The sequence below is a fragment of the Lipotes vexillifer genome, unplaced genomic scaffold, assembly GCF_000442215.2.
Source record: "Lipotes vexillifer unplaced genomic scaffold, Lipotes_vexillifer_v1.1 scaffold238, whole genome shotgun sequence".
NCBI lineage: Eukaryota > Metazoa > Chordata > Mammalia > Artiodactyla > Lipotidae > Lipotes > Lipotes vexillifer.
Window position 1 is genome coordinate 2,353,982 of NW_006785665.1, and position 20,412 is coordinate 2,374,393.

A 20,412-nucleotide genomic window follows, 5' to 3' on the forward strand; every position below is an offset into this window, starting at 1 on the left:
CCGCAAAAAAAAAAAAAAAAAGAACACCATCAAGAAGCTGAAACAACCCACAGAAAGGGAGAAGCATTTTCAAATCATATATCAAGTAAGAGACTTGTATCCAGAAACCCATATATATAAAGAACTGTTATAATTCAATAATAAAAAGACAACAGAATCTTTTCAACATTTTCAAATCATATATCAAGTAAGAGACTTGTATCCAGAAACCCATATATATAAAGAACTGTTATAATTCAATAATAAAAAGACAACAGAATCTTTTCAAGAGTAAATGATTTGAATTGATCTTTCTCCAGAAAAAGATATAGAAATGGTCAATAAGCACATGAAAAGATGCTCAACATCATTAGTCATTAGGGAAATGGATATCAAAACCATAATGAGATTATCACTTCACACCCACTGGGATGGCTTTAATTAAAGGATTAATGAGGTTGTGAAGAAACTGGAACCCTCATACATTGCTGGTAGGAATGTGAAGTGGTGTAAACCTCTTTGGGAAACATTTTAGTAGTTCCCAACAAGTTAATCACAGATTTAATATAAGACCTAGCAATATTGCTGCTTAGATACATACCCAAAAGAATTGAAAACATACATCCAAAGGACTTCCCTAGTGGTCCAATGGTTAGGATTCTGTGCTTCCACTTGGGGTGGGGGGAGGGGTGTATGATCCCTGGTCAGGGAACTGGAATCCCACATGCCGTGTGTAAACAAAATGTGATATATCTGCATAGTGGAATGTTATTGGGCAATAACAAGAAATTAAGTACTGAGACATGTGATAACATGGGTGAACCATGAAAACATTATGCTTTGTGAAAGAAGACAGTCACAAAACACCACGTGTTTTATGATTCCTTTTATATGAAATGTCCAGAATAGGCAAATACATAGAAACACAAAGTAGATGAATGGTTTCCAGGGACTGGGGGTAGGGGAGAATGTGGAGTGACTGCTAATGGGTTCAAGGTTTCTTTTGGGGATGATGAAAATGTTCCCAAATAATGTTGATTATATTAGTCAGAGGTCTCCAAGGAAACAACCAATAAGATATATAGGGAGAAAGGTTTATTTCAAGGACTTGGCTTACGCAGTTGTGGAGGCTAGCAAGTCCAAAATCTGCAAGGTAGGCTGGCAGCATGGAGACCCAGGAAAAAGTTGATCTTGCAGCTCAAGGAGTCTGAAGGCAGTCTACTGACAGAATTCACTCTGTGGAGGTCAGTCTTTATTCTTTTGAGGCCTTCAGCTGATTGGATGAATTCTACCCACATTATGGAGAATAATCTGCTTTCCTCGGAATCTTTTGATTTGCATGTTAATCTCATCTAAAAAATACTTTGACAGACACATCTAGAATCGTGTTTAACCAAATATCTGGGTACTGTGATCCAGCCAAGTTGACACATAAAATTAACCATCCTGTAGTGATGGCTACACACTCCATATACTAAAACCCACTAAATAGTACATTTTAAAAAGTTGAATTTTATGGTATGTGAATTTTGCCCCAATAAAGCTGTAATTTTGAAAATGTATATTATATTTATGTTGGTTTGATCAGGCATATATTTATAAAGATTACAGTGATTATACAATGCAAAAGAAAAATTTTAATGCTTTGAGCTTTATGTTCACAGCTACTTTTAGTGTTAAACACTTTTTTGTAGAGTAGGAGGATAGATTGTTCAATAAAAGAATTTCAAGCGTAAAAAACATATAATATTAAGATAAAATTCCCCAGAATAAGTGAAATAGAAATAATGTTCAAGGATAAAAAGAAATGATTTAATTTTCTAAATGTTTAAGAAGAGAGTATTCCTTTTTTAATGAATAGTGATAAGTATTAAATCCTTATGGTATGCAGTTTCATCATTTTTAAACGCTATAACCAAATATTACATCATTTGCAACTGTTTAAACTTTACATTTAAAAATGCATAAGGGAGGGCTTCCCTGGTGGCTCAGTGGTTGAGAGTCCGCCTGCCGATGCAGGGGACACGGGTTCGTGCCCCGGTCGGGGAAGATCCCACATGCCGCGGAGCGGCTGGGCCCTGTGAGCCACGGCCGCTGAGCCTGCGCGTCCGGAGCCTGTGCTCCGCGACGGGAGAGGCCACAACAGTGAGAGGCCCGCGTACTGCAAAGGAAAAAAAAAAAAAAGAATGAAAATGCATAAGGGGATTCATAGTTTTTCAAAAATCTTCTGGGGAGTGTGAGCAAAAAAAATGAATAGGCTTTCACATTTGGCTTCTGGCATCAGTTAGGCCTTGAGTCAAATTCCACCTCCAACAATTACTAGCTGTGTGATCCTGGGCAACTTGACACATCTCAAGGCCTCAAATTGTTTAGTGTAAAATAGAAATTAGTATGAATATTAAATAAAATAATGCATGTAAAATACTTAGCAAGTACCTAACACAGTAATCATTCAATAACTGGTAATTACTGAATTGAAGCTGTTTTTGCAGTAGACTTATCAGTCAGCAAGAATCCATTACTTAGTATGTAGGCCCTCCTTTTTACTCTGAGAGTTGTTGTGAAATATATCGTGATACCCTTTTCTGCTGAGCTCAGAAAAGAATTCAGAATCCTTCTCAACATAGCTTTTGTCATTTGCCCCTACAAGTCATTCAGACTTAGGCCAAATCTTGACTGCTTTTCCTGATACAGTGGAAAGAACATAGGCCCTATGTGCAGAAAAGAATTAAAATAGCAGACCTAAGACTTCTATTCTTAGAAAGTCCTGCTTGCAAGGTTGGCCATTAGCTGGCATCTGGAAACTTGAATAGTAAACAGTTCCCTCTATTGTAAAACTTTCCCTAGATGGTAAGAGAGTCTTACTGTGCCTACCATGTATAAACTGTATGGTTCTGCTGAACACTTGGTTTCATTCTAAGAGAATGTAATTTTGGTACATCCTAGGTAGAGGGTACCTAAATGACCAGCCACCAATTAAAACCTTGGGTGCTGAGTTTCTAATGAGCTCTCTTGATAGCCAACATTTTACACGTATTGTCACAGTACATTGCCAAAGATTGCATCTTGCATGACTCTACTGGGAGAGAACTTTTGTAAACTTGTGCCTGGTTCCCTCCAGATTTTGCCCAATCTATTTTTTCTCTTTATGGATTTTGCTTTGTGTCTTTTTGCTATACTAAAGTATAGCCATGAGTCTGACTATATGCTGAGTCCTGTGAGTCACCAGACCTGAAGATGGTCTTGGGGACCCTCAACACACCTTGGAATCAAACACAAGAGACTCCTCTTTTCATTTCACACTCTTGTAGCTAAGTGATCTTGAACAAGTTAATTATCTACTCTACATCTCAGCATCTTCACCTATATATTGAGACTCTTTCCAACCTGAGTTGTGAGGATAAAATGATACTTATTTTGAAATAATTAACACAGAGTGGATACCCCCTCCCCTTGGTTTACTGTGACCAAGTAAAGTTGTCTCTCTGTATCCATGGGGTATTGGTTCCAGGAGCCTCCTCAGTTATTAAAATCCAAGGATGTTCAAGTCCCTTATATAAAATGGTGTAGTATTTGCATATAACCTACACACATCCTCCTGTAGACTTTTAATCATCTCTAGATTACTTATAATGCTGTGTGTATAGTTACCAGCACTGGGCAAATTCAAGTTTTACTTTTTGGAATTTTCTGGAATTTTTTAAATTTTATTTTTGATCCAAGTTTGGTTGAATCCATAGATGCCTAGAACCCACAGATATGGAGGACTGACTGTACTCAATGTCAATGAGAAGAGTAAAGCCATCCCACTTATTTCTAGAAAACTGATAGATGATAACAAACAGCAATCAGTAAAATATTAAACAGACAATAAGGGAACAAAGATTTGAAAATAGCAACAAAATTAATAACCTCTCGCTGCACTGATCAAGACAAAGGAAGAGGTAACACAATTTACCAGTATCCATACTAATGGTTCTATAGTCATTAAGAGGCTAATAATATAAATAACTTTATGCCAATACGTTTAACAATATATGAAATGGGCAAATTCCTTACAAAATACAACTTATAAATGAAATTAAACATCTGAATATCCTATAATTGTTTAAAGAAATTGAGTTCCTTACTAAATCTTTCACATGAAAAATTCCAGAACTGGTGCTTCCCTGGTGGCGCAGTGGTTAAGAATCCACCTGCCAATGCAGGGTACACGGGTTCGAGCCCTGGTCCGGGAAGATCTCACATGCTGCAGAACAGCTAAGTCTGCGCACCACAACTCCTGAGCCTGCGTGCCACAACTACTGAAGCCCGTGTGCCTAAAGCCCGTGCTGTGCAACAGGAGAAGCCACTGCAATGAGAAGCCCATGCACTGCAAGGAAGAGTAGCCCCCACTCTCCAAACTAAAGAAAGCCCGAGCACAGCAACAAACACCCAATGCAGCCAAAAAAAAAAAAACGTTCCGGAACTAAACGGTTTTCCCTTGTGAACTCTTATATATATTTGAGAAACAAATAACACCAGTCTTAACACAAACACTTTGTGAAAGTAGGGGAGAAACAATTCTCAACTCATTTCATAAGCTTAGTGTAACCCTGATAGAAAACCTGACAAAGACTTTAGTTGAAAAAAACAACTACAGAACAAAGTTGATTATAAACTCTTAGAACTAGAAAGGAATTTCCTCAGTGTTATTACATTGAATAAAAAGCAGATCATACTTAATGATAGGATATTGAATGCTTCCTTCTAAAATTGGAAAGAAGGTAAAAATGTTCATTCTATTTACTTATTTTCAGCATTATTCTGGATGTTCTACCAGTGCAATAAGGCAAGAAAATGAATAAAAGTCATAAAGATCAGGAAGGAAAAAGTCAAAACTTTCTGTTTGCAAATAACATGATCATGTATGTAGAAAATCCAAAGAGATGCACTAAAAAGTTACTACAACTAGTAGCAAGGCTACTGGGGGAAAAAAATCAGTATATAAAAATCAATTGTATTAAAAAACTAAACATACTCCTACCATACACTCCAACAATTGAACTCCTTGGTATTTACCCAAAGAAGTTGAAATTTTAAGTCTGTGCGGTAACCTGCACACAGATATTTAAAGCAGCTTTATTCATAATTGCCAAAACTTGAAAGCAACCAAGATGTCTTTCAGTAAGTGAATGGATAAACTGTGGTACATTGAGACAGTGGAATATTATTCAGCACTGAAAAGAAATAGCTATCAAGCCATGAAAAGACAGTGAAGAATTTTAAATTCATAGTACTGAATGAAAGAAGCCAATCTGAAAAGGCTACATACTGTATGATTCCAACTAAATGACATTCTGGAAGGCAAAACTGTGGAGACAATTATAAGATCAGTGATTGCCAGTGGTTTGAGGGGAAGGAAGGATGAATCTACAGAGCACAGAGGATTTTTAGGGCAATGAAACTATTATGATATCTTAATGGTGAATACATATCATTATACATTTGTTCAAAGCCATAGAATATGCAATACTAAGATATTAATGTAAACTGTGGACTTTGAGTGATAATGATATGTCAGTATATGTTCTTCAGTTGTTAACAAATGTACAGCTCTGGTGGAGGATGTTGATAATAGGGTAGGCTATGCATGCTTAGGGGCAGAAGGTACATATAAAATCCCAAAATCTCATAACATAATACAAAAATGTCTAGGTTTGAATTGAAAATCATTTGTCATACCAAGAACCTGGGAGATCTCAAACTGAATTTTAAAAGGCATCAATGTATGCCAACACCAAGATGTTAGAATTATCTGACAGATTTTACAGCAATTATGATTTTAAAAAGACACTTCAACAAGCAGTTATAAACATACTTAAAACATAAAAAGATAGAAAGCCTTGGCAAAGAAATGAAAAATAGGAAAAACAAATATAATTTTTAGAATTGAAAGATGCAGTAGCTGAAATTAAAAGCTTGGGGATAGACTCAACAGCAGAATGAAAGATATACAGGAAAGAATCAGTGAAGTAGGTGATGGAGTGTTACAAGTATTACCCAATCTGAACAAAAGAGAAAATAGACATTTAAAAAAACAAACAAACCAGAGGCTATGGGACCATGACGAAAGAGCTAATATTTATGTTCTTGGTGTCCTGGAAGGAGAAAAGAAAGAAGGTAGAGATTTAAAAAGTACTTGAGTAAATAATGTCTTGAAAACTTTGCAAATTTGGCAGAAGACATAAACCTTCTGATTCAAGAAGATGAGCAAACCTGGAACAGGGTATATATATAGTCAAAGAAATCCATGCTGAGACACATGATCAAACTTCAGCATACTAAAGACAAAACAATTTTAAAACAATGAGAGAGAAATGACTCCATATCCATAGGGGTAAAACAAATCAAATGACAGTGGATATCACGTCTGAGTTCATGTAAGTGGCACATTTTTCAAGTACTGAAAGAAGAACTGTCAAACCAGAATCCTATACCCAATGAAAATATCCTTCTTTCAGGAGTTGAAAGAAGTAAAGGATTCTTAGGTTTGTTGCCAGCAAATCTATCCTATGGGTAAAGGAAGTTCTCTAAACAGAAAGAAATAAAAGAAGGAACTTTGGAACATCAGGAATGCAGAAAGAATACAGTAAGCAAAAATATGGGCATTTACAATAGGCTTTCCTTCCCCTTTTGAGCCTTTCTAAGTAATTGTTTAATGGATGAAGCAAAAAATTTTAACACGGTTGTACTTCTTTTTTTAACAGCTTATTGAGGCACAATTCACCCATTTTAAAGCACACAGTGGTTTTGGTATATTACATTATTAATTTTAACTTGAGGTAAAATATACATAACTTAAATTTTGCATTTTGACCATTTTTAAGTATAAGGTTCAGTGGCACTAAGTACATTCACGCTGTTGTGCAACCATCACCCCTGTGCATTTCTAGAACTTTTTCATCATCCCAAACTGAAACTCTGTACCCATTAAATAACAATTTCCTATTGTCCCCTTCCCCCAGCCTCTGATAACCACTGTTCTTCTTTCTAGCTCTATGATTTGACTATTATAGGTACCTCATATAGGCGAAATCTTAACAACAATATTTGTCCTTTTGTGTCTTCCTGATTTCACTTAACATAATGTCTTTATGTTAACATAAGGTTCTTCCATTTTGCAGCATATATGAGAATTTCATTTCTTTTTAATGGTGGATAGTATTCCTTTGTGTGTGTGTATGTATACATACGCACACATTTTGTTTATCCATTCGTCTGTCAATGGACATTTTCTAATGTTTTCACTTTTTTGCAATTGTGAATAATACTGCTATATTTGGCTTACAGAATTCTCTGTTGAGGACCCCCGGTTTCAATTCTTTTATGTGTGTACCCAGAAGTGTAATTGCTTTATCATATGGTACATCTACAGACTGTACCACTTTACAACCCCACCAGCAAATCTTAAGAGTTCAGTTTCTCTACATCCTTGGTAATACTTGTCATTTTCTGTTTTTTTCCGTAATAGCCATACTAACAGGTGTGAAGCAGTATCTCGTTGTGGTTTTGATTTTCATTTCCCTAATGATTAGTGTTGTTGAACATCTCTTTATGTACTTATTGGCCATTTGTAGATCTTCTTTACTGAAATGTCTACTCAAGTCCTTGTCTTTTTTTTTTTTTTTTAACAGTAGGTCCTTTTTGGTTATCTGTTTTAAATATAGCAGTGTGTACATGTCAATCCCAAACTCCCAATCTATCCCTCCCCCTCACGCTTCTCCCCTGGTAACCATAAGTTTATTCTCTGAGTTTTTGAGTTTGTTTCTGTTATGTAAATAAATTCATTTGTTTTTTTTTTTTTTTTTTAACAGTAGGTCCTTTTTGGTTATCTGTTTTAAATATAGCAGTGTGTACATGTCAATCCCAAACTCCCAATCTATCCCTCCCCCTCACGCTTCTCCCCTGGTAACCATAAGTTTATTCTCTGAGTTTTTGAGTCTGTTTCTGTTATGTAAATAAGTTCATTTGTATTTTTTTTTTTTTTTTTAGATTCTGCATGTAAGCGATATCATATGATATTTTTCTTTCTCTGTCTGACTTGCTTCACTTAGTATGATAATCTCCAGGTCCATCCATGTTGCTACAAGTGGCATTATTTCATTCTTTTTAATGACTGATATTCCATTATATATATGTACCACATCTTCTTTATCCATTCATCTGTCAGTGGACATTTAGGTTGCTTTCATGTGTCAGCTGTTGTAAACAGTGCTGCAGTGAACACTGGGGTGCATGTATCCTTTCAAACCATGTTTTTCACCAGATATATGCCCAGGAGTGGGATTGCTGGATTATATGGTAGCTCTCTTTTTAGCTTTTTTTTTTTTTTTTTTGCGGTACGCAGGCCTCTCACTGCTGTGGCCTCTCCCGCTGCGGAGCACAGGCTCCGGACGCGCAGGCCCAGCGGCCATGGCTCACGGGCCCAGCCGCTCCGCAGCACGCAGGATCCTCCCGGACCAGGGCACGAACCCGTGTCCCCTGCATCGGCAGGCGGACTCCCAACCACTGCGCCACCAGGGAAGCCCTATTTTTAGTTTTCTTAAGGAACCTCCACACTGTTCTTCATAGTGGCTGTACCAGTTTACATTCCCACCAACAGTGTGGGAGGGTTCCCTTTTCTCCATGCCCTCTCCAGCATTTATCGTTTGTAGATTTTTTGATGATGGCCATTCTGACCATGTGGGGTGATATCTCACTGTAGTGTTGATTTGCATTTCTCTCATAATTAGCGATGTTGAGCATCTTTTCATGTGCCTCTTGACCATCTGTATGTCTTCTTTGGAGAAATGTCTGTTTAGGTCTTCTGCCCACTTTTTGATTGGGTTGTTTGTTTTTTGGATATTGAGCCACGTGTGCTCTTTGTAAATTTTGAACACTAATCCCTTGTTGGTCACATCATTTGTGAATATTTCCTCCCATTCTGTGGGTTGTCTTTTTGTTTTGTTTGTGGTTTCCTTTGCTGTGCAAAAGCTTTTAAGTTTAATTAGGTCCCATTTGTTTATTTTTGTTTTTATTTCCATTACTCTGGGAGATGGATTGAAAAATATATTGCAAGCAACCATACTCCAATAAAAATTAATTTAAAAAAAGAGAAAAACATTGCTGTGATTTATGTCAAAGAGTATTCTGCCTATGTTTTCCTCTAAGAGTTGTATAGTATCCGGTCTTACATTTAGGTCTTTAATCCATTTTGAGTTAACTTTTGTGTATGGTGTTAAAGAATGTTCTAGTTTCATTTTTTTACATGTAGCTGTCTGGTTTTCCTAGCACCATTTATTTTTTTTATTTTTATTTTTTTTTGGCGGTACGCGGGCCTCTCACTGCTGTGGCCTCTCCTGTTGCGGAGCACAGGCTGCGGATGCGCAGGCCCAGCGGCCACAGCTCACAGGCCCAGCCGCTCCACGGCACGTGGGATCCTCCCAGACCGGGGCACGAACCCGCGTCCCCTGCATCAGCAGGCGGACTCTCAACCACTGCGCCACCAGGGAAGCCCTCCTAGCCCCATTTATTGAAAAGACTGTCTTTTCTTCATTGTATTTGCCTCCTTTGTCATAGATTAATTGACCATAGATGCGTGGGGTTATTTCTGGGCTTTCTATCCTATTCCATTGATCAATATTTCTGTTTTTGTGCCAGTACTGTACTGTTTTGATGACTGTAGCTTTATAGTATAGTCTGAAGTCAGGGAACCTGGTTCCTCCAGCTCCATTTTTCTTTTTCAAGATTGCTTTGGCTGGGCTTCCTTGGTGGCGCAGTGGTTAAGAATCCACCTGCCAATGTAGGGGACACGGGTTCGAGCCCTGCTTTGGGAAGATTCTGCATGTCACGGAGCAACTAAGCCCGTGCACCACAACTACTGAGCCTGCGCTCTAGAGCCTGTGAGCCACAACTACTAGAGCCCTTGCGCCCCAACTACTGAAGCCCACGTGCCTAGATCCCATGCTCTGCAACAAGAGAAGCCATGGCAATGAGAAGCCCACACATCGCAATGAAGAGTAGCCCCTGCTCGCCACAACTAGAGAAAGCCGAGCGCAGCAACCAAGACCCAATGCAGCCAAAAATAAGTGAATTTAAAAAAAAAAAAAAAAGATTGCTTTGGCTATTCAAGGTCTTTTGTGTCTCCATACAGATTTTAAGATTTTTTTCATCTACTTCTGTGAAAAAGGCCATTGGTAATTTGATAGGGATTGAATTGAATCTGTAGATTTCCTTTTTTTTTTTTTTTTTGGCTGCACCACACAGCTTGCAAGATCTTAAAATCTTAGTTCACCAATCAGGATTGAACCCGGGCCCACAGCACTGAAAGTGCCGAGTCCTATCAACTGGACTGCCTGGGAATTCCCAAGTCCTTGTCCATTTTTGAATTGAGTCATTTGTGTTTTGTTCTTGAGCTTAGTTATATATACTGAATATTAATTCCTTCTTATATATTTGATAAATTGGAGAATATCTTTATTACATGGATAGAGAAAACCACCAACTATATAAACAACAAAGGATAATTTTAATTACATTAACTACCTTATCGGAGATAGCAACTCTAGCAATCTGGGTTGAATGTGGTTGTTTACAATAGCTATGTTAAAATTACAGATTTTTAGGTAAGGTTAAGAATGAGGCAAAGGACAGAGTTTGGTGGAGAGGTTTTAATTTGAAGTGAGAAGAATGATACATGAGAATATAAAAGTGTGAGGGAGCTGGTTGTATTTAAGAAATTGTGTTGGTACAGGCATTTTGGAAAACAGTATGGAGGATCCTCAAAAAATTAAAAATAGGGACCTCCCCAGCAGTCCAGTGGTTAAGAATCCACACTTCCAGGACTTCCCTGGTGGTCCAGTGGTAAAGAATCCACCTTCCAATGCAGGGGACGCAGGTTCAATCCCTGGTCAGGGAGCTAACATCCCACATGCCGAAGGGAAACTAAGCCCACGCTCCATGACTACTGAGCCCACGCACCTCAACGAGAGAGCCTTCATGCCGCAAACTACAGAGCCCACGCACCCTGGAGCCTGCACACCACAACTAGAGAGAGAAAACCCACATGCCACAACTAGAGAGGAACCCACGCGCCACAATGAAAGATCCCGCATGCTGCACCTAAGACACACAACCCCAAACACAGCCCCCAAAAATAAATAAATAAAAAATAAATAAATAATCCACACTTCCACTGCAGGGGGCACAGGTTCAATCCCTGGTCAGGGAACTAAGATCCTGCATGCTGCGTGATGCAGCAAAAAAAAATTAAAAATAGAACTACCAGGGACTTCCTGGTGGTTCAGTGGTTAAGACTCCACGCTTCCAATGCAGGGGGCTTGGGTTTGGTCCTGGTCAGGGAACTACATCCCACATGCTGAAACTAAGAGTTCACATGCTGCAACTAAAGATTCTGCATGTCACACCTAAAAGATCCCACATGCCTCAACAAAGATCCCACACTGGCAGTGGAGATCCCGAGTGCCGCAACTAAATAAGTGCCAGTGCAGCCAAATTAATTAATTAATTATTTAAAAAATAGAACTGTGATATAATCCAGCAATTTCACTTCTGGGAATATATCCAAAGGAAATGAAAACACTAACTCGAAAAGATACCTGCACACCCATGTTAATAGCAGCATTATTTATAACAGCCAAGACATGAAAACAACCTAAGTGTCCATCAAGGGATGAATGGATAAAGTATGTATATCATACTACAGTACACACACACACGTGTACATTCGATGGAATATTATTCAGCCATAAAAAATAACAAATGAGGAAATCCTGCAATTTGCAACAACATGGATGGACCTTGAGGGCATTATGCTAAGAGAAATAAGTCAGAAAGAGAAAGACAAATATTGTATGATCTCACTTATATATGGAATCTAAAAACATCTCTGCACACTTGTGTGTGTGTATGTGTGTGTGTGTAATAGAAAAGGGGATCAGATTATGTGTGGTTACCAGAGGGATCAGGGGAAGGGGAGTAAGTGGTCAAAAGGTACAAATTCCCAGTTACAAGATAAATAAATACTAGGGATATAATCTACAGCACAGCTATAGTTAACACTGCTGTATGATATATATGAAATTGTTAAGAGAGTAAGTAAATTCTAAGTGTTCTCATCACAAGAAAAAAATTTTTTTTCTTTTTTTTTGCTTTCTCTTTTGATTGTATCTATAAGAGATGATGATGCTAAATAAATGTATAGCTGTAATCATTTCACAGTATATGTAACTCAAACCATTATGCTCTACACCTTAAACTTATATAGTGATATATCTCAATTAAATCTCAGTAAAACTGGAGGAAAATTAATTAGCATAACAAGCCAAAAAAAAAAAAAGGAGAGAAATTGTGCTTAGGAAGAGCAGAATTCAAGAAACTGGGGGAAGGTGGTGATACTGCTTAGTAGGGTTAAAAGAGAACAACTAGTGGAATACCTCGAAACTTATACCGTAGGGACTTCCCTGGTGGTCCAGTGGTTAAGAATCCAATGCAGGTTCCATCCCTGGTCGTGGAACTAATATCCCACATGCCGTGGGGCAACTGAGCCCGCGAGCCACAACTAGAGAGCCCAAGCACTACAACTAGAGAGACCGCATGCTGCAACTACAGAGCCCACGTGCCCTGGAGCCCCCGCGCCACAACTAGAGAGAAGCCCGCACACGGCTACGAAGAGCCCACGTGCCACAACAGAGATCCCGCATGCTGCTGCAACTAAGGCCCCAAGCAGCCAAATAAATAAATTTTTTTAAAAAAGTATGCCATGGAATATATATTTTCATTCATTCAGAAAATATTTAATACCTGCTCTTTGATCAGGCAATTTTCTAGATGCTTTGGATACATCAGTAAACAAAATAGGTAGAGATCCGTGCCTCTGTGGAGCTGACATTCTTCCAAAGGGGGGATGGGAATCAATAAATAATTCTTACCTATATGTAGAGTGATATTGTAACCCAGTACTCAGATTATATATAAACAAGCTGAACTTTTTCTGAAGGTCAGTCACCTTATTGTTGTTTAGAAAACAAAAAAGGCCACGTTTTTGTCAGATTTTAAGATATCTTGGAAAAAGGCAAAGCCATTACTACCTTTCTCCTTTTTATTAAGTACCTCTCTCTCCTTTGGTTTCCTCATTTGCCTAGCTACCTGATTAACAATGGAGTGCTTTTGTGGAGATGTTCCTCCTCCTATTGTTCATATCCTTTTCATATTAGGATTGATTCTGTACAAGAAAATCATCATGGATCTTCTCCTCTTCTAGATTTCAAGGTCAACACAAGTTTCTGTAGCCTCTTGAAATGACTTTCTTGCCCACAGAATCAGTTTTATTTCAAAGGGAAAAGTAAAGGATTTCTCTGCTCCTTTCCTAGTGACCAGTGGCAGGACTTGAGATCTCAAGGCTCCAACACACAATTTTAAAAACCTACAAAAGATATGATTTCATCTAATTTTCAGATGGATAGAAAGTGATTTTTTTTTCCCATTTTAAAAATGAGGAGGGGGCTTCCTTGGTGGCGCAGTGGTTGAGAGTCCGCCTGCCGATGCAGGGGACACGGGTTCGTGCCCTGGTCCAGGAAGATCCCACATGCCGCGGAGCGGCTGGGCCCGTGAGCCATGGCCGCTGATCCTGCGCGTCCGGAGCCTGTGCTCCGCAACGGGAGAGGCCACAACAGTGGGAGGCCCGCGTACCGCAAAAAAAAAAAAAGAGGAGGGCTTCCCTGGTGGCGCAGTGGTTGAGAATCTGCCTGCCAATGCAGGGGACATGGATTCGAGCCCCGGTCTGGGAGGACCCCACGTGCTGCGGAGCAACTAGGCCCATGAGTCACAACTACTGAGCCTGCGCGTCTGGAGCCTGTGCTCCGCAACAAGAGGCCACGATAGTGAGAAGCCCATGCACCGCGACAAAGAGTGGCCCCCGCTTGCCGCAACTAGAGAAAGCCCTCACACAGAAACGGAGACCCAACACAGCCAAAAATAAATAATTTTTTTTTAAAAAAGTAAAAATGAGGATTAGCTCAAAGAATAATTTTTCCAAATGAGGAACTCCTGAATAGGTTCCTCTGAGGTATCATCTCCAGCAGGATTTGACAAGGAGATCTCTTTAGGTGAGTCTCACTAAAAATGAATTACCTAGGTCTGGTTTCAGAAATGTTAGAGGAAAGGAAAGACTGACCCATCATTTTTTTCCTCAACTCTTAATATATGGATTAGAGAGGAGAAATAACAAATAATGCCAGGAAAAGCAACGTAACATCTGTGGAGATGTTGGTAGGAGAACTCAAGATGCTGGGCACTGGGGAAAATTCTGTCTTTAAAGTTAATTGAAGTGGATAATGGATGCTTTCTTTCCTAGAAAGAGAAAGAAAAGTATTCTTTTTAAAAATTCAGAACTTACTGTCTACTCCTTCATTCTTTTACACCCTCTTCTCTACAGAAAACACATTAAGAAAGGAGTTAACCCTTTACATTAAGGGGTTTGTCCTGTCTTCTGAGAAGCAATTTTGACTTTAAAAAAAATTGTTATTTTATTGTTGTTAGAAACAGTACATACTCGTAAATATTCCTTTTAATGTAGAAAGATGTGAATTAAAAGATAAAGTTCCCCTTCCCAGAAATATAATAGTTTACCATATACCCTTTCAAACTTTTTCCTATATACATATAGCCGGGTTTTTCCAACACTTTATTATGAAATTTTTCAGCATAGAGAGGTTTGAAAAAACTAAACACAAAATATCCCATCACCTAGATTTTTTTCATTAATATTTGACTGATTTATCATATATTTATCCATCTTTTATTCCATTCTATTTTTAGACATGCTGCAAAGTAAATTGATATACTTCCCCCATAAATATTTCATCATATCAGAATCAAGATCTCAGTATTTGCTTATAGGGTTTTTCTTTTGAGGTGAATTTACCATCAGTAAAATGCACAGGGCTTCTCTGGTGGTGCAGTGGTTAAGAATCCATGTGCCAGTGCAGGAGACACGGGTTCAAGCCCTGGTCCAGGAAGATCCCACATGCCACGGAGCAACTAAGCCCGTGCGCTACAACTACTGAGCCTGTGCTCTAGAGCGCGAGATCCACAACTACTGAGCCCACATGCCACAGCTACAGAAGCCCATGCGCCTAGAGCCCATGCTCCACAACAAGAGAAGCCACCGCAATGAGAAGCCCGCACACTGCAACGAAGAGTAGCCTCCCGCTCACCACAATTAGAGAAAGCCTGGGCACAGCAATGAAGACCCAATGCAGCATGCATGCATGCATCAGTCAATCAATCAATCAGTCTTCTCAGAGTGACATCAATAGCTAGTTAGGTTATATAATTTTTAAAAGAAAATAGGGCTTCTCTGGTGGCTCAGTCGTTAAGAATCAGCCTGCCCTCTCCAAGACCAGCACGATGGCAAAATGAGGAAACAACTAACAAGTGAAGAGTTTGCAGAATGGAAAACCACCCTGACCATCTCTTGAATTTACAGGGATCATAGGTGGAACGTTCCCTTCACTGGCAGCCATCTTTGGCCGTTCTATTTCTGCATCACACTCATCCCTCAATAAAGTCAGTGACTGGATCTTCTCCCAAAGTTTCCCCTGCTTTCCATCAGGCATGGGGAAAAAAAATCAAGAGAGACATTAGTATCTGCAACTGAGGAACTCTTAATCCAATCCAGAAGAAAAGCATCTGTTATGGAAAGAATGAGACATTCAAGGATGTTGGAGACACTGCTCTGAACACATTCTGCACAGCAGTAAAGCAGATTGCCGAGAAAGGAAAAATTCATTCATTTCCAGGAAAAATTTCTCCAATGGTTTGAGAAGAATCTTCTTGTATTCGAGATTCCCTACAGTATGCAAAAAGGCAGTATGTATCAAAAAATCTTTAAAATCTGTGTGCCCTACAACACAGCAATTCTGGAATTTATCCTAACAAGGTAATGAAAACTGGCCCATAGACATTTAGCAACAAAGATGTTTATCAAAGTGCTGTTTGTAATAGTGAACTCTGCAAACATTATACCAAAAAGTAAATTATGGGTACATCTATTTCATGTAACCATTATATATAAGAGAGCATCTATTAGAATGAAAAGTGCATTATGATATTTAAATGGAAAAAGTAAATTACAAAATATAGGTGCAACATTATGACTTAAGAGTCTTTTATTTTGTCCTGTTATTTGCTTGTTTTCTGTAGCAAACATGTATAATTTTTCTAGTAAGAAAAGTTTTTTAAAATGATGAGAAATTCTGTTCCTAAGATCTCATAGAAGCATAAAAAGATGTCTACAATAAAAAATGTATATGAATTAAAAAAAAAAAAGAATCCACCTGCCAATGCAGTGAACACCGGTTCGAGCTCTGGTCCGGGAAGATCCCACATGACGCGGAGCTACTAAGCCCGTGCACCACAACTATTGAACCTGCACTGTAGCGCCTGTGAGCCACAACTGCTGAAGCCCGCACGCCTAGAGCCTGTGCTCCACAACAAGAGAAGCCACCACAGTGAGAAGCCTGTGCACCTCAACGAAGAGTAGCCCCTGCTCGCCGCAACCAGAGAAGGGCCTGCGTGCAGCAACGAAGACCCAATGCAGCCTAAAATAAAATAAATTTATTTTAAAAATTATAAATCAATCAGTCTTCTCAGAGTAACATCAATAGCTAGTTAGGTTATATAATTTTTTAAAAAATAAAATGCACAAATCTTAAATGTACTTTTGCTCAGTTTTTTAAAATTTTCATACACCTCTGTAACCCAGACCCTTCTCAAGAACATTATCATCACCCCAGAAAGTTCCCTCATGCCCTTTCCTAGACAGCCCCCACCATATATAGCTATTTAATGGGGTTTTTTTAAAGTATTTTTAAAAATCAGCCCTTGCTATATATAATATTATTCTGCAACTTGGAGAATGTTTTCATATGAGTAAGTATATACCTCATTTCGTTTTAGTAGCTGCATATTCATTATTTAAATGTACCAAAGTTTACTTCCTTGTTGATAAACCTTTAAGTTGTTTACACTTTTTCATTACAGACTTTGTAGTTATACATTCAGCTTTGGTTCCCTATCATCAGGTGGACTCCAGTCTTCTACCAGATGTAACCCCAGACAGAAACTTGTTATGTTACCCTACCTCCATAAGTTATTTCCCCTTAGATATACCTGTAATCCATGCTGCTATATCATCAGATTTGTCAAATGAATAAACTCATTGCATATAACAAATCACATTTTTATGAAAATAACACACACACCCTTTTTTTTTTGAGGACAAGTTTATTATGCTTTCATTTTAGTCTGGATGTGGTAATAACTTTCCCCCCCAATTTTTTTAATGAGAAATGTGACTTTATTTTACATTTTTGTGAATCTCCTTAATGTCTGGCTTAAATATAGGACAGCTGCATCTATTTTTGCCTTCAATCTGTTGTGATGTTATTCTGGTTTAAATACATGAAGAAATCTGACCTCACATAGGTAAAAAGTTGTAAAAGAGAGGAAGATTTTAATAAATTCAGATAATTGTAGATATTCTTTGATACTGCAGCAAAATTAATCAATAAATGTAATTGTTCCTTAACACTGCAGTGTTGGAGTATGAAATCAGTGGAGTATTAAAATCCATTGGTCTCTCTTGCAATTTAAATGAATTTTTTACCCATGTATGATTTTATCACTTCCTGTATTGGTCACTGAAAAATATTAATTCACTGTATTATATTGCTCTTCCATTTCCTATATGTATCCAAAACAATTCACATTTGTTAATTGCCACTTATTTCATGAGAAAAACTTAAGTATTAAAAAACTTGAGAATCTCATGGTAGTTAATGGACACAAGTTTTCCAAAATTCCAGTGTTCACTCAAACTTAAATTTTGTCATCGGAAACATATTTTCAATTGGGTTTCTTTTCTCTTTTTTTTTTTGTGGTACGCGGGCCTCTCACTTGCTGTGGCCTCTCCCGCTGCGGAGCACAGGCTCCGGACGCACAGGCTCAGCAGCCATGGCTCATGGGCCCAGCCGCTCCGCGGCACGTGGCATCTTCCCAGACCGGGGCACGAACCCGTGTCCCCTGCATCGACAGGTGGACTCTCAACCACTGCGCCACCAGGGAAGTCCACAATTGGGTTTCTTGAAGTAACAAGTTCACTTGACTTACTTTCAGTTCCTAGGTCAGAATAACCAGTCTGTCAGTTCCTTTAAGTAAAAACGGTGTTCCATGAAAAAAGCAACTAGTTCAGCTCACCATTCAAATATTTGCACAAGTGCATTACCTTAAGATAACCATCATACCTCCTTGTGCAGCAGAAATGCTTTATGCATACTTCCATTGTGTCATGCAGAATAAAGATTTTGGTTTTTGGGTCAAGATTTAATATTTTTACTACTTTATCAAGAGCATTCTTAGATGATGCTGGCATAGTTCATTTCTACTAATTTCATTCTAGTACAGTTTTGTGCCATTTGCCTTGATTCATACTAAAACTGCAGTTTTACCCACCATTCTTTTACTCCATTAGTATAAATGTCAGCACAACAAAAATGCATATAATATCTTAGAGTGTTATTAAAATAGTTTTGACCTCTCGGATCCCTTGGGGTAAGCAGAGCAATCTTTGAGAACTGCTGGTCTGGAGACCATGATAGGGCAAAAATCCAGATAACAAGGAAAAGTCTAAGTCCTGCAAGAAATGAGTTGAGCATTATAGTCCTTCACGAACAGAAAGATACAGAGTAAAGAAATTGAAAGGACGTCTTTAAGGTAGAAAAGGGCTCTAAAATTGGCTTTTAAAAGTAGTATTTCAGTAGGTAGGAAAAAATGTTAACAGATCATAAATTTGCATGTAAATACTCTTGAGCTATTTAAATTCAGGGTTGCCTATTTTAGAAAACTCTTATACTTCTTTTTATAGTCAACCTTAGATTATGTACATAATGAAGGAGAATAGATGACAGATGCTCTGGTTAATAATTTTAATGATTGAACAATTCTTAGTATTTAGTTTGCTTCATAATGACCTATTTTTGGTAGTAAATTTACTATGCTAGTTGTTTTATATAAGCTACTATTAAAACATCTTTAGCTTATACCACATGGTGCACAGTGGAAAAGAGTAGCTGAACTTAAAAATTAGTGATGGAAAATTCATAAAATTAAAAATTAAATCTTTATTTTTTTAGTCAGTGCATATTAAATCTTGTGGCTATTTGACCCATTGTATAAATTAGATATTGAAATTGATAGTATTTTTTTGTTTCAGGAAAATACCTAAGGCAAAAGCGAATTGATTTTCAGCTTCCCTATGACATCCTTTGGCAGTGGAAACATAATCAGGTATGAGCGTATCTTACCATGTTTCATTCATAAGTGGTAAACGGGAGAAAGGGCGGTGCAAGTCTTTTTCTCTGCCTCCTTGTTATGCTCTCATCTTAGGAAGTATAGAGAAGTGTCCCTGTGAATGTTAGAGACTAAGAAAAATGAATTTGCATCCATATTTAATGTGACCTCTTTGCCTTTATTCATATTTCAAAATAGCATTAAGTTCCTGCTTCCTTAGGAAACCTTCTGTTATTATTCTGGACTTTTATTTTGGTGGCAAAGATTCTGTTCTGTAAGAATCCTGTTTGATGCAGGTCTCAAGGGAATTTAGATGTACTGCCAGCAGTGCTAAGAAATTTCAGGCTTTATTTTTGTTGGCTCCTTCCCATCAGTTTGGAATTTATTTTTCACATATAAAAGAGAGTCTTCTACCAAAAGAAACAGGGAAAATATTTAACACTCTTGTACTTTTAAAAGATACTTAAATATATTGGGAACTAAAAATGGGAAGGTGCTGTTTTTCTCTCTTGCTTACCTAATTGCAGAGTTTCCCCCAGTTATTTTTATATTAAGCTAAAGCCCCCAGAATCCATATTGAGAACAACCATTGGGAAGTCGTCATGCAAATGAGGTAAATAGGCTCCTGAGTTTTGCCAGAATTCCACCAAAGTTTGACTTTGGAAAGCCAAAAGCAATGAACATTCCCATCTACATTCTCTTCTCTGGTGGCCTCTCTTGAATTCTACGAGGATCAGTATGTTAGATATTTGTCTCAGAGAGTTCATAACAATGAAGGAGATAGTGTTTTGAATCTATACCGACTGAAAAATGATGGTGGGATGATTATTAGAGATTAGTACACTCTAGCTTAAACCAAGTTGCCTTTTTTTGGGGGGGGGGGTTACTGTCTTCTATGGCAAAACACTGACCGACTGACCTAATACATTTTCTTCCTTAATGCATTCTTTATTGCAGTATGAAAGCGCCATTATTCTGCCTACTATCTCCCCTTTGTTCACTAAATTAATTGACTTAATTAAAACGTGAAATGTGTTTCCC

General features: G+C 38.1%; 1 protein-coding gene across 1 annotated transcript in view; it reads left to right on the forward strand.

Annotated features, from left to right (window-relative positions):
- The window catches only part of ASH1L (ASH1 like histone lysine methyltransferase), a 217,146-nt gene that overhangs the window by 150,482 nt on the left and 46,252 nt on the right, over positions 1 to 20,412 (forward strand). Inside the window, exon 8 of the mRNA XM_007457931.1 lies at positions 19,295 to 19,368. Coding sequence (XP_007457993.1) covers positions 19,295 to 19,368 — 74 coding nt within the window. The remainder of the gene's footprint in view (positions 1 to 19,294; positions 19,369 to 20,412) is intronic.